This window comes from Macaca thibetana, chromosome 19 (assembly GCF_024542745.1).
Source record: "Macaca thibetana thibetana isolate TM-01 chromosome 19, ASM2454274v1, whole genome shotgun sequence".
Taxonomy (NCBI): Eukaryota; Metazoa; Chordata; class Mammalia; order Primates; family Cercopithecidae; genus Macaca; species Macaca thibetana.
Window position 1 is genome coordinate 37801051 of NC_065596.1, and position 12984 is coordinate 37814034.

Consider the following 12984-nt stretch of genomic DNA (forward strand, 5'->3'; position numbering starts at 1 on the left):
TAATGGAAATACATTTACACAGAAAATAATTTTTAACTAGATTCAATGGGAATGGATGTAGTGGGACAACACATAATTAAGGGTTGACATAATTTTTTTTATCAATAGTTGTGTGTTGTAAACAACAGTCTAGCATTCTACCTACCTGTGAGGAATTGGCTTTATATTTGGAAATGGAAGAGCAGTGAGAACATGGAGCAGAAAAGGATGAAGGAGAGAAATTGAGGGGGAGTTGGTTTATGGGTTTGCTACCTATTGTTGTGCCTGTACACCAATGTTGGGTCTTTGAGGAAGGAAAGAGCACAAATTCGCATGGGGTGAAGGATGAAAGTAAATCCTTGGGCTCCCCTACTCTGTCATCACCTACCTCCAGAATTCAGAGCCTTTTATTGTCATACATCAGGCATTGCTTCGCCACCATTAGTTTTAATATTGGGTGTCCCTTTGTCAAGGGAAATTTGGGCATGTATACGTGGCTCTGCCCAGAGAAACCTCTTTATTGTGGCTCTGAAGATCCTCTGAAAGTCCTTCAAAAGAAGGAAAGATTGGAGTATCAGTTGCAGGAAACTGAAATCCAGGCCCATCTCCAATAACAGCAGCTTCAGGATGAGTCCGAGAGAAGTTCTCAACCCTAATTTCTCCTCCATCTCCTATTCCGTTACCTCCATCTCCATCATCATCTCCATCTCCATCATCATCTCCATCTCCATCATTATCTGTCATCTCCAATCTCCATCTCCGAATTTATGCCTACTTCCTCCAAGTTTGGAGCCATGGGAACTACATTGTCCAAAAGGCGCCACGCCGGGAGGCGGAGATCCTTGGCCAATAAAAAGAGGCCTGCTCGAGCGTGCGACGCGCAATGGGCGGGATTTCCGGCGTCTCTCTTTGGCGTTCAGGTTCGCGACTCTCAGGTGAACTGTGCCCGCGGAAAGCTGGTGGTGGGTTGAGGCGACCAGCGCCGGAAGGGGCCGTGGCGACGTGCTCTGTTCTCGCCGCTCAGAGGTGGGTCTGAGGCTCGGTGGCGGCGCCCAGGGTCGCCCTACCCGCTCTACCTACAGGCTCGGATGGCGGGGGCCGCGCTGAGGGACCCGACTCAGGTGAGCGCCGCGTCCTCCCGGCCTCCCTGGAATCCTAAAGCCCTGTGAGGGCCGCTTGCTCAGGTCCCCGGGTGCAGAACTGTGGGGCGTTCGTGGGCGGGGTCCCGTTTCTGACACGCAGTGTGATGGGGTGGGAATGGAGGGCAAGGGGTCCTGCTCGCAAAGATGTAAGGCGCGCTGAGCGAGTCCCGAACCTGAGGCCTCCGGGTGTCTGTAGTAGGCAGCTTGGGAAGGGACCAGTCGCGTGTGGCGCGACAGCCCGAGCAGCTGCCCCTTCATCCTGAGGGCACCACAGTGGCCGCGGAGGGCTAGAGACAGAAGAGTGACACGATCTGTATCTCAAAGTTTGCCAAAGTCCCCTCAAGGCAAAACACAGTGGGGTGGGGGTGAGGCGGGTGAGGACAGACCTGTGAGTAGGTAAATTCAGTAGACTGGTGGAGAATCTACTAGGACTGGGCCATACAGGAGGGGAAGTGATCAGATCTTGGATGGATTTCAAAAACTGAACAGACAGGAATTCCTGCTGCATCACATGTGACTATGAACGAAAGTAGGGAATGAAGAGCCATTCTGGATTTCTGTTTGCATTTTTGTTTGTTTGTTCCTGAATATCAGGAAGGATGGAGATTGGGAAGGCTGTGCAGGGAGTAGGTTTTGGGCATGGTGATCCTGAGATGACCCAGAATGGAGGTGTCGTGTCCACATGGGCAGCTTGCTCACTCACATCTGGAGGTTTGGGGAGGGATCTGGGCTGGAGATATCCAAGAGGTGGTGGGTAGAGGCCTGGACTAGGGTAAGGCGTGGGACTCCTATTTAGGAGGGAGAATCTTAAGGTTTCCTTTCAGATGGGCCCTAAGGTGAGAGAAGGGAGAGATGGCCCTGTAGGACGGGGCTGCCTCTATAGCATGGAGTTTTGCGGTCTGAAGTGGTTCTGTCTGATGTCTGCAGGAATGGAGGGTTATAGAGTATGAAGACCCAGGACTGGATGGAGACTGCAGTGTTGGGTAGTATATAGGTTTGCCACTCTAGGCTCAGCAGTTCCTCATGTCCAGTCCATGTGGAGAAAAGGAAAGGTCAGCCAGGCTGGTGGAGCAGCCCCTTTGGTGCCTAAGTTTCCCTAGCCATCAGCACAGGAGGGATGATCAACTGCTCCAGTAGAAGGGCTCTCAGCAGGATTGCCTTCAGGGGAGTATATAGCAGGCAGCCAGGTTGCCAAAAGGAATGGTGTCCGCTCAGGTTTCTCAGACCCAGGTCCCAGTTTATTAATTTGTGAATTTATGAGGTACGTACTTATTTAAGCACTAATTGATCATAGTTCATATACACACGGGCAAATAAAACCACACGGATTTATTAAGTTAAACTGATATAAGCACTTCATAATTGATTGTAAACTTAATATACTGGAAAGTATTTGATTATAACACCCTAAGTATCACATTCTTAATTTAAAAGTAAGTTTAAGAAACCCGTATTTTCTTTTCCTTTCTTTTTTTTTTGAGACAGAGTTTCGCTTTTGTTGCCCACGCTAAACTGCAATGGTGCAGTCTCTGCTCACTGCAACCTCTGCCTGCCAGGTTCAAGAGATTCCCCTGCCTCTGCCTCCTGAGTACTGGGATTACAGGCATGCACCACCACACCCAGCTAATTTTTATGTTTTTAGTAGAGACGAGGTTTCGCCATGTTAGCCAGGCTGGTCTCAAACTCCTGATCTTAGGTGATACACCCACCTCGACCTCCCAAAGTGTTGGGATTACAGGCTTGAGCCACTGCGCCTAGCCAGAAACCCATATTTTCAAAACCTACCAGTTTATTTGCACTGAAAATGTTTACAGAAGCATTAATTATGTGTACAGTAGGAGTTGATACTTAGTCCTAGACACATGAGAATGAGTTTGATACAAACAATAGTCCTGTTGAGTGAATACCTTTTTTTTTTTTTTTTTTTTTTGAGACGGAGTCTCGCTCTGTCGCCCAGGCTGGAGTGCAGTGGCCGGATCTCAGCTCACTGCAAGCTCCGCCTCCCAGGTTCACGCCATTCTCCTGCCTCAGCCTCCCGAGTAGCTGGGACTACAGGCGCCCGCCACCTCGCCCGGCTAGTTTTTTTTTGTATTTTTTAGTAGAGACGGGGTTTCACCGTGTTAGCCAGGATAGTCTCGATCTCCTGACCTCGTGATCCACCCGTCTCGGCCTCCCAAAGTGCTGGGATTACAGGCTTGAGCCACCGCGCCCGGCCAAGTGAATACCATTATTATTGCCATGTTGCAGATGGCAACACCAAGGCACAGGGAGGTTGAGCATTTTTGCAAGGGCACACAACAGGTAAGAGGCATCACTAAGAACCAAAGCCCAGATTGTAGATACTCAGGCACACCTGACTCCAGGCTAGATGAGGGGGCTTGGATGATCCTTTGACAACATCACTATCTGGTTCTCATTGCCTTGATTTTCCATAGGTTCTTGTGACTGCAGAGTTATTTACATACCATGAGGAGGTAAGTGGAGGATGTCTCAGGTCCTCACCCTGCTCAACTCCTACCTACATGGTCTTCAGAATTATGGTGTCTTGAGGCTTGCTATTCTCCCTATCCTTCCAATTGAGTTCCCTGGAAGATAGACACACAAAGTTAGGGCCCTGAGTCCAGACCATATTATTATTATTATTTTCTTTTGAGACAGAGTTTTGCTCTTGTTGCCCAGGCTGGAGTGCAAAGGCACGATCTCGGCTCACTGCAACCTCTGGCTTCCGGGTTCAGGCCATTCTTCTGTCTGAGCCTCCTGAGTAGCTGGGATTACAGGCATGCATCGCCACACAGGCTAATTTTGTATTTTTGGTAGAGACAGGTTTCTCCACATTGGTTAGGCTGGTCTCAAACTCTCGACCTCAGGTGATCCGCCTGCCTCAGCCTCCCAAAGTGCAGGGATTATAAGCGTGAGCCACCATGCCCAGCCCAGGTTATATATTATATGGAGAGGTTCTCATTTCTGGCAACCAATGACAGGAGGTTTAGAAGGTTTAGTGATCAACATTAGAAAATACCTGTAGGTAAGGTTGAACTGGGAATGCTTAGGCAACCTTAGATCTCCATTATGTCTGGCGGAAGCATCAGCAGGTATAAGGCAGACCTGAAGTGGTTGAATAAGGAGCCGAGCTGAGGTGTCCAGATATGCGTGCAATTCCAAGTAGCTGAAGATAAAGCAAGAAAAAGAGCCAGGTAGGGAGGCCTTCAAAGTGGGACTGAGGGCTGCCCCTGGCAGTCAGTGCCCTTGGAGGACTGGGATGGCATGGAGTTCTGATTGCATTTGGTAAGTGCCCTCTAGATGCCATGTGTAGACTAAAATATGGTGACACTAGGGGAGGCACATAAGGTGGTGTCGGAGGCACTGAATGTGGTACAGAGTATGTGCACATTCTAGTGAGTGTAAACAGATGTCCCTAGGACCTTGTATTGGGGGCTTCAGGGAGAACACTGACACAAATTTAATTGTATTTGGGAAACACAATCTGGGGGATCCAAGGTGAGTTGTGTGGCTAGAGAAGAGTAGGACTCTGCATACCATACCCAGAGCTGAAATGGACTATATCTGCTTACCTGCCTGTGCTTGCTCAGTGGGAACATGAAGAGAGAGGGGGCATCAGTGGTTCTGGGGCAGGGTCTCTCCTTTGAGATGGGGATTGAGGAAGAGGGTGAGCAGGGGTGGATGTTTAGGGGGATGCCTAAATTCCCCAGTAAGGAGGCCACAGATAAACTCAACTCTCTCCATCTTAGCAGGGCTATGTGACCTTTGAGGACGTAGCTGTCTACTTCTCCCAGGAGGAATGGAGATTGCTTGATGAGGCTCAGAGGCTCCTCTGCCGCAATGTGATGCTGGAGAACTTTTCACTTCTGGCCTCTCTGGGTAAGTTTCTCACAGCCCACCCCAGCATCCTGGGCTGGACTTGGCTCTTCCTCCTTTTCCTAGTGACAGGTCTGTTCTTCCCAAAGCTGAATTGTGGGCACTCATTCCTTCTCCAGGATCTTGAAGTAGCTACTGTAGTCAGCCTGGGCTGCGTATACTACCATCTTCTCTCCCCGAGCTGCCCCAGAGCTGTGTAGGAAAGGGTTTGGGGGTCACGAGTCTTTCAGTCAGCTTGATGGGTCTTAACCCTGGTGGCCTCTCTGTGGCCTGGTGACACTGTGCAGATCTGTGGTAATTCTATTCTGCTACATTCTGCCTGCCTCCTCTAGCCAACATACCTGGGTGTCTGTCTGTGCCAGCAATTGAGTCACCAATGTGATTGCTGTTTGACTGGGTTGTTCCTGTAAGACCCTCCTCCAGGTTCTTTCTGTACTATGTTGTTTTCTTTCCTGTGGTCCATGATGGGATAGGTCATTCTCGCTCAGTGCTGCCACTCACCTGTTGTTTTCCTTAGGACTTGCATCTTCCAAGACCCATGATATAACCCAGCTGGAGTCATGGAAGGAGCCCTTCATGCCTGCCTCGGAAGTTGTGACTTCAGCCATACCGAGAGGTACTTGATGGGTGGAGCTCAGGGAGGTATGAACTCGGGGATGGGTTCATATCATACCAGTAGGCACAGATATTTTGATACTAAGGCAAGGGGTCGTTGCTGATTTCTATCTTTTCTTCCTCAGTCACCCATTTATTTCTATTCTGATATTTGACCCAGGGCCATTCCCCACCTCTGTGTCCTCTATGTTTCACCCAAGCCTCAGCAGCACCTTTCAGCAGTGGCTTTCACTGAATGTGTGGCGAGGTGGGCGCTTATCCTTGCATAGTCCTTGAGCACCAGCTATTTGGTTGCAGCTGATTTTCTCTGGACCTGGACATAACCTTCTGTGCCATGTTCCTGTGCCTCCAGCAGCCAAAGTCCTATGGAAAGCCATTTGCAGAGGATTGTGTTGGGGACTCTGCCTCTCCTCCCTGTGCTATACCCAATCCTTGCATCCTTGGTGCTCATGAGGCCTCCCCAAATCCTTGAGCTGACCAGGTTCAGCACTGCATAGCAGGCCCTTCCCTGCCGAGAACTAGCCCCCCTCATTTCTGCCAGCAGCCCCAGGTAATAATTACTGGGTATGTCAGACACATTTGTGAGATTGCTGCCTCTTCACACCAAAGACTACGTTTACTTCATCAACATTTCTCTTCTTTCAGGTTGTTGGCATGGAGCCGAGGCCGAGGAGGCTCCTGAGCAGAGTGCTTCTGTAGGACTGTGCAGTTCAAACGTTCAGCAACACCAGAAGCAGCACTGTGGAGAGAAATCCTTAAAAAGACAAGAGGGCAGGGTCCCAGTTTTGAGGAGTTGCAAGGTTCAAGTATCAAAGAAGTCCTTGCAAAGCTGGGAGGTTGGGAAGGACCTCCCGACCAGCTCAGTTATTCTCAAGCACCGGGTGACTCACACGGGAGAGAAGTCACATAGGAGCTCCAAAAGTAGGGAGGCCTTTCATGCTGGAAAAAGGCATTTCAAATGCAGTGAATGTGGGAAAGTCTTTGGTCAGAAATATTTACTTGTTCAGCACCAGAGACTACACACTGGGAAAAAGCCTTATGAATGCAGTGAATGTGGGAAGTTATTTAGAGATATGTCCAACCTTTTTATACACCAAATAGTTCACGCTGGAGAAAGGCCTTATGGGTGTAGTGACTGTGGAAAATCCTTTAGCCGTAATGCTCATCTCATTGAACACCAGAGAGTTCACACTGGAGAAAAGCCTTTTACATGCAGTGAATGTGGAAAAGCTTTCAGGCATAATTCCACACTTGTTCAGCATCACAAAATCCACACTGGAGTAAGGCCTTATGAGTGCAGTGAATGTGGAAAATTGTTTAGTTTCAACTCCAGCCTCATGAAACATCAGAGAGTTCACACTGGAGAAAGACCTTATAAGTGCAGTGAATGTGGAAAATTCTATAGCCACAAGTCCAACCTTATCAAACATTGGCGTGTTCACACTGGAGAAAGGCCTTATGAGTGCAGCGAATGTGGAAAATTTTTTAGCCAAAGCTCAAGCCTTATGCAACATCGAAAAGTTCACACTGGAGAAAAACCTTTTAAGTGCAATGAGTGTGGGAGATTTTTTAGAGAGAATTCCACCCTTGTTAGACATCAGAGGGTTCACACTGGAGCAAAGCCTTATGAGTGCAGGGAATGTGGGAAATTTTTTAGCCAAAGCTCAACCCTCATGCAACATCGAAAAGTTCACGTTGGAGAAAAGCCTTTTAAGTGCGATGAATGTGGGAGATCGTTTAGAGAGAATTCCAGCCTCATTAAACATCAGAGAGTTCACACTGGAGCAAGGCCTTATGAGTGCAGGGAATGTGGGAAATTGTTTCGCCACAACTCCAGTCTTTTTAAACATCGAAGGATCCACACTGGAGAAATGCAATGATTGTGTGAAATCCTTTAGCCAGCGTTTCAACCTCATTCAACACCAGAAAGTTCACAGTGGAAAAAAGTCCTGAAGATAACAGATGGAAATCCCTTAGTCACACCTACAATCTCATTCAACACTGGACAGTTCGCAAAGCGGACAATGTAGTGAGTATAGAAAAGGGTTTCAGCCAAAGGCCTAACCCTATTCAACACCAGAAAGTTTAGAGAGAGGAGAAAGGCCTTAGGGTGGAGAAAGGCCTTAGGGTGGCGGGTTATATACTGTCTCTGAATCAATATGACCTCATTTAAAACAGAAACTCTGAGGATGGCCTTTATGAGGGAGCTGGCAATTGAACATCATTCATCTAAATATGCACACTGGAGGCAGGATGAGAATTCCTGACAGATTGTCCTTCCTGAGAAGATAGCCCTCTGCCTTGGAGCTCCGGAGAGAGGGAGCCCTGTATTCTTGGCTGCAGCAGTCGAATGGAGTTTTAATCTCGCTGAGTTTGGAGTTGGGGGAGGAAAGGAGTGGTCTTGGTTCAGATGTGACTGACTTTTGCTGTTCTTATGAATGTTAGATCTTTAATAAATATTTATTTGCCGTACACCCTTGTGACCATTTCCAGAGACTGAATTGCATTTTTATAATTTTCACCCTTTTGGCTGTATAACAGGACTGCAAAGTTCCTCACTCAGTTATTCTGTAAGTGGATCCAAATGTTTGAAATTTTAAAAGCTTGCCAAATTGTGTTCTAAATGGTTAGCATTTCATATTCCCTCCTGGAATATATTAGATTTTCCATTTCTTCACATTACTGACAATTTATATATATAGAAGTCATAGGCCATTCATTTTAGCCATTTTACTAAGTGTGCACTAGTATTTCATTGTAGTTATTTTTCCAGTGACTCAGTTTTGAGCATTTTTTTTAATGTGCTTACTTGTCAGTCATATATCTTCGTTAGTAAAATGTCTGTTGGTATTTTTTACCTGTTTTTTAAAACATTTGGTTGGTTACAAGTTTTTAATATTTCTGGAGACAAATCCCTTATTTGATATAAGCATTGCCAATGTTTTCTCACGGTCCGTGGCTTTTGTTTTCTTTTTTAAAATTTAGAGATGAGGTCGTGCAATGTTGCACAGACTAGTCTCTAACTCCTGACCTCAAGTGATCATCCTGCCTCAGCCTCCCAAAGTGCTGGGATTACAGGCATGAGCCACCATGCTTGGCCTTGTTTTCAGTTCTTAACAGTATCTTCCCTAGAGCAGATTGTCTTAATTTTATGAAGCCCAGTTTATCCATTTGTTATTTTATTCATTGTGCATTTGGTGTTGTATTCTTACTATACCACATATTTGCCTATAAATAAAAGCTTTATGTGAGTATGCTACTGTAGTCTTAAGAATCTTTTTAAATACCTAACTTCTGAAATATTTGTAGGTTTAACTACATATAAAGAATTTGAAGTGTAGATAAATGTGTACATATTCCCTGTCTTTACTGAGACAGCCTAGCAAGCCATGGCATTCCAGTAGCTTGAGCATATTTAGTACCCAGTTACTGGTTTATATAATTTTTTAATAAAAAGAACCAGAACTCCTTAGAGAAGAGGCTGTTTTCAAGTTGTGGCAGAAAAGGTACAACATGATTTGAGGAAATACTGCATTGGAAAATAAAGAAATGCTTACAGAATAATGTTGATGTATTAGCTTTCTATTGCTATCCCGACAAATCACCACAAACTTATGGTTTAAACAACACAAATATATTATCATAAATATAACAGAGGTCTCACTGGGTTAAAATCAAAGTGTTGGCATGATTGTGTTCCTTTCTAAAGTCTCAGGGAGAATCTGTTTCTTGCTTATTTCAGCTGTTAGCATATTTAAGTTCTTTGTGGTTGTAGGACTGAGATTCGTTTTTCTTGATGGCATCAGCTGAGGGTCATCCCTAGAATATGTAAGAAGTTTTATGAAATATTAAATGGAGAAGTAATACCAATTGTATACAAACTCTTCCAAAAAGACAAAGGTTCAAACAATTCTGGACTACATGAAAGTTAGCATTAACAGGACACTAAAGCACGCAATGACATTAGACAAAACTATAGACCAATAACCACATGAAGACACGGAGCCTTAAGAAAGTTTTAGCAAATTGAGGCACTTGTCCATCAAATCACCCCTTTGGGTCTCTTCCAAGCATACTTGCCTTTCTTTCCTGTTCTAAAGGCTTTTAAAATAAACTTGCACTCGTGCTAAAACAAAACAAAAAGACATTTAGCAAATTGAATCCAGCCATATACAAACAATAGTAAATCATAACCTAGTGAGGTTTATCAAGAATACAAATTTGGTCAAACAATTCAAACTCTTTCTTAATCTATGTTAACAGAGCAAAATGAAAATCTCAAAATGTAATAAAAGCATTTTACAAAATTCAAAACTAGGTTATGATACATGCAGCAAACTAGAACAAGATGGTTATTTCTTCCACCTGATACAGCACATCTATGAAAAACAAACAGCTAACAGCACATTTGATATATATGTGATCAAATATTTGATAAGCTGATGTTCCCCAACATTAGGAATAACGTAAATATGTCAACATTCATCACTTCCCATTAAAAAAAAAAATCTATTGTAAAGGCAGAACCCAAACTGTCTTTATTTATATATGACCTGATAATGTTGGAAATTCTAAATTATCTACTAAACAGCTACTAGATCTAATAATTGAGTTTAGCAAGGTCCTAAGATAAAAAGGCCAGTGTATGAAAAGTAGGTGTCTCTATAGTAAGTTGGTATATAGCTAGCAAATACATGCTTGGCAACTGAAAAAAAAGTACTTCGCAATAGCATAAAAATATGAAATATTTAGAAATAAATTTAACAAAATATGTTCAAGAACTTTAAAATATGCCTGAGAGACATTAAAGAAGGCATAAATAAATGACACAAGAAGTTCCTAAATCTGAGCCTTGATACTTCTAAGTTGTCAGTTTTCCTTTAACTGTTCTATAGGTTGAGACAATCCCGATGAAAACCTAATCTTTTAAATAAAAATTTACAAATGTATTTAAAAAGTTACATGGAAATACAAAAGGCCTAGACTAATTGCCAAAACAATTTTATAAATAAGAATAAGTCTGAAAATCTTTATGACTTCAAGACATATAAAGGTACAGTAATTGAGAGGGTACAGTATTAGCTAAAGGACGGACATAGAAATGAACAGAAGAGAATAGAGAACCCAGAAATACACTCACACAACAATCTATTGTCAATCTCTTCAACAAAGTTGCAAAAGTAGTAAAACAACTTCAGAAAACAGTGTAGCAGCTTTAAAGGTAGCATAACCTTACCATATAGCTTAGGAATCTTACCTATAGGGATATCCCCAAGAGAACAAAAACATATGCCCTAGAAATACACTTGCATGCTCAGCAGTTTTATTTATAAAACCCAAACACCAGAATTTGTTTTTAAAACACACACACACGCACAAACTAAAATGTCCATGAACAGAAGAATGAATAATCAATTATGGCATATCCTTAACATAAAATACCATTCAACAAGATAAAAGAATAAACTATGAATACAAGCAAAAACAGCATAGATAAATCTGAAAAGCCCTGAGCTAAGTGGAAGAAGCCAGACACAAAAGTTGACATCCAGTATCATTCCATTTATATGAAATGAAGAAGCTGCAAAACTAGAGTAAAAGAATGCAGATCACTGGTTATTGAGCCTGGGGTCTGAGGGGGAAGGTTCTGACTGAAAGAGTACAGGAAAATAATATCAGGCAATGGCAATTTTTTCTATCATGACTGTTGGTGGTTTCATGACAGTACAGCTGACCCTTAAATAACACAGGTTTGAAATGCACAGGTCCAATTATATGTGAACTTTTTTCAATAAATATATTGGATATATATTCTTGAATATTTGAGACAATTTCAAAAAACCAGAATTCGTTGAAATAGGTATACCAAGAATGCATAACATAAAATATATGTAGCTTCTATTTTATCATTTACTACCATAAAATATATATAAATCTGTTATAAAAGGTTAAAATTAGTCAATAGTCACACAAACACAGACTGTACATGGTGATCCCAGAGAAATGTAAACAAATGTAAAGATACAGTATTAAGTCATAATCGTGCATGTGTGTGTGTGTGTGTGTTTTAATAGCGTCTCCCTCTGTCACCCCGGCTGGAGGGCAGTGACATGATCATAGATTGCTGCAGACAGAAATTCCTGGGCTCAAGTGATCCTCTTGCCTCGGCCTCCCCAACAGCTGAGACCACAAGCACGTGCCACCACACTGGCAAATTTTTAAATTTTTCTGTAGAGGCTGAGTGTGGTGGTTCACACCTGTAACCCCAGCACTTTTGGAGGGTGCACGGGTCTCAGAAATTTGAGACCAGCCTGGGAAATATAGTGAGGACCCATCTCCACAAAAAAAAAAAAGAAAAAGAAAAAGAAAAAAGAAAAATTAGCTGGGTATGGTGCCACCCACCTGTGGTTCCAGCTATTCAGGGGGCTGAAGTGGGAATATCACCCAAGCCCAGGAGATCGATTTTGTAGCCATCTCCTGTTGCTCACAGTGTTGTGAGTATTCACTTAAAGAAACTCGTGATGTTAATCATCTCCACGTGAGCAGTTCATCACTCCAGTAAATCACATATTGCAGTAAAAAAGTGATCTCTCAAGGTTCTAATATATTTTTCATAGTATTTAGTGCAATATTGTAAACTTTAAATAACACTGTGAGGCCTATATGAAGTGCCAATAGTGATGCTGGAAGTGCTTCCAAGAAGCAGGGAAAAGTCATGACATTACAAGAAACAGCTGAATTGTTTTGTACTGTATGTACAAATAGACTGTACATATGTACTATAGATTGAGGTTTGCAGCTGTAGTTGCCCACCATTTCAAGATAAATTAATCCAGTATAAGAATCATTGTTAAAAACAAACAAACAAAAAAGGAAATAAAGACATTGCTTTGGCTATGCCCGCAGGCATGAAAATCTTGCACTTTCTGCAAAATATATTTTTATCTTATTTGAAAATGCAGCTTTCATGTGGGTGCAGAATACAGAAAGGCATACAGAGAGACTCGATAATGGAAACAGTCATTATACGACAACTGAAAGCAAAAGGAAGGTGAAAGATCTAAAGCTGGAGAATTTAATGCCAGCAAGGGATAGTTTGATAATTTTAGAAAGATGTTTGGCTTTAAAAATGTCAGGATCAAGGCTGGGTGTGGTGGCTCAAGCCTGTAATCCCGGCACTTTGGGAGGCTAAGGCGGGCGGATCACAAGGTCAGGAGTGCTTGACCAGCCTGACTAACATGGTGAAACCCCCTCTCTACTAAAAATACAAAAATTAGCCATGCTTGGTGGCGCATGCCTGTAATTCCAGCTACTCAGGAGGCTGAGGCAGGAGAATGGCTTGGACCTGGGAAGCGGAGGTTGCAGTGAGGCG

General features: G+C 43.4%; 1 protein-coding gene across 1 annotated transcript; it reads left to right on the plus strand.

Moving 5' to 3' along the window:
- Positions 1–858: 858 nt before the first annotated feature.
- ZNF419 (zinc finger protein 419) lies at positions 859–8100 on the plus strand. The gene is made up of 4 exons (XM_050768660.1): positions 859–1100; positions 4874–5000; positions 5515–5613; positions 6258–8100. The coding sequence occupies exons 1-4, from the start codon at positions 1068–1070 to the stop codon at positions 7490–7492; spliced, it is 1494 nt and encodes a 497-aa protein (XP_050624617.1). The 5' UTR covers positions 859–1067; the 3' UTR covers positions 7493–8100.
- The last annotated feature ends 4884 nt before the right edge of the window (positions 8101–12984 follow it).

What these genes read in the sequence shown, in the direction of transcription:
- ZNF419 (XM_050768660.1), top strand. Translation starts at nt 1,068, where the DNA reads ATGGCGGGGGCCGCGCTGAGGGACCCGACTCAG. An exon ending in CGCTGAGGGACCCGACTCAG is followed by an intron (nt 1,101 to 4,873) that starts GTGAGCGCCGCG and finishes CCATCTTAGCAG; the next exon opens with GGCTATGTGACCTTTGAGGA. An exon ending in TTCACTTCTGGCCTCTCTGG is followed by an intron (nt 5,001 to 5,514) that starts GTAAGTTTCTCA and finishes TGTTTTCCTTAG; the next exon opens with GACTTGCATCTTCCAAGACC.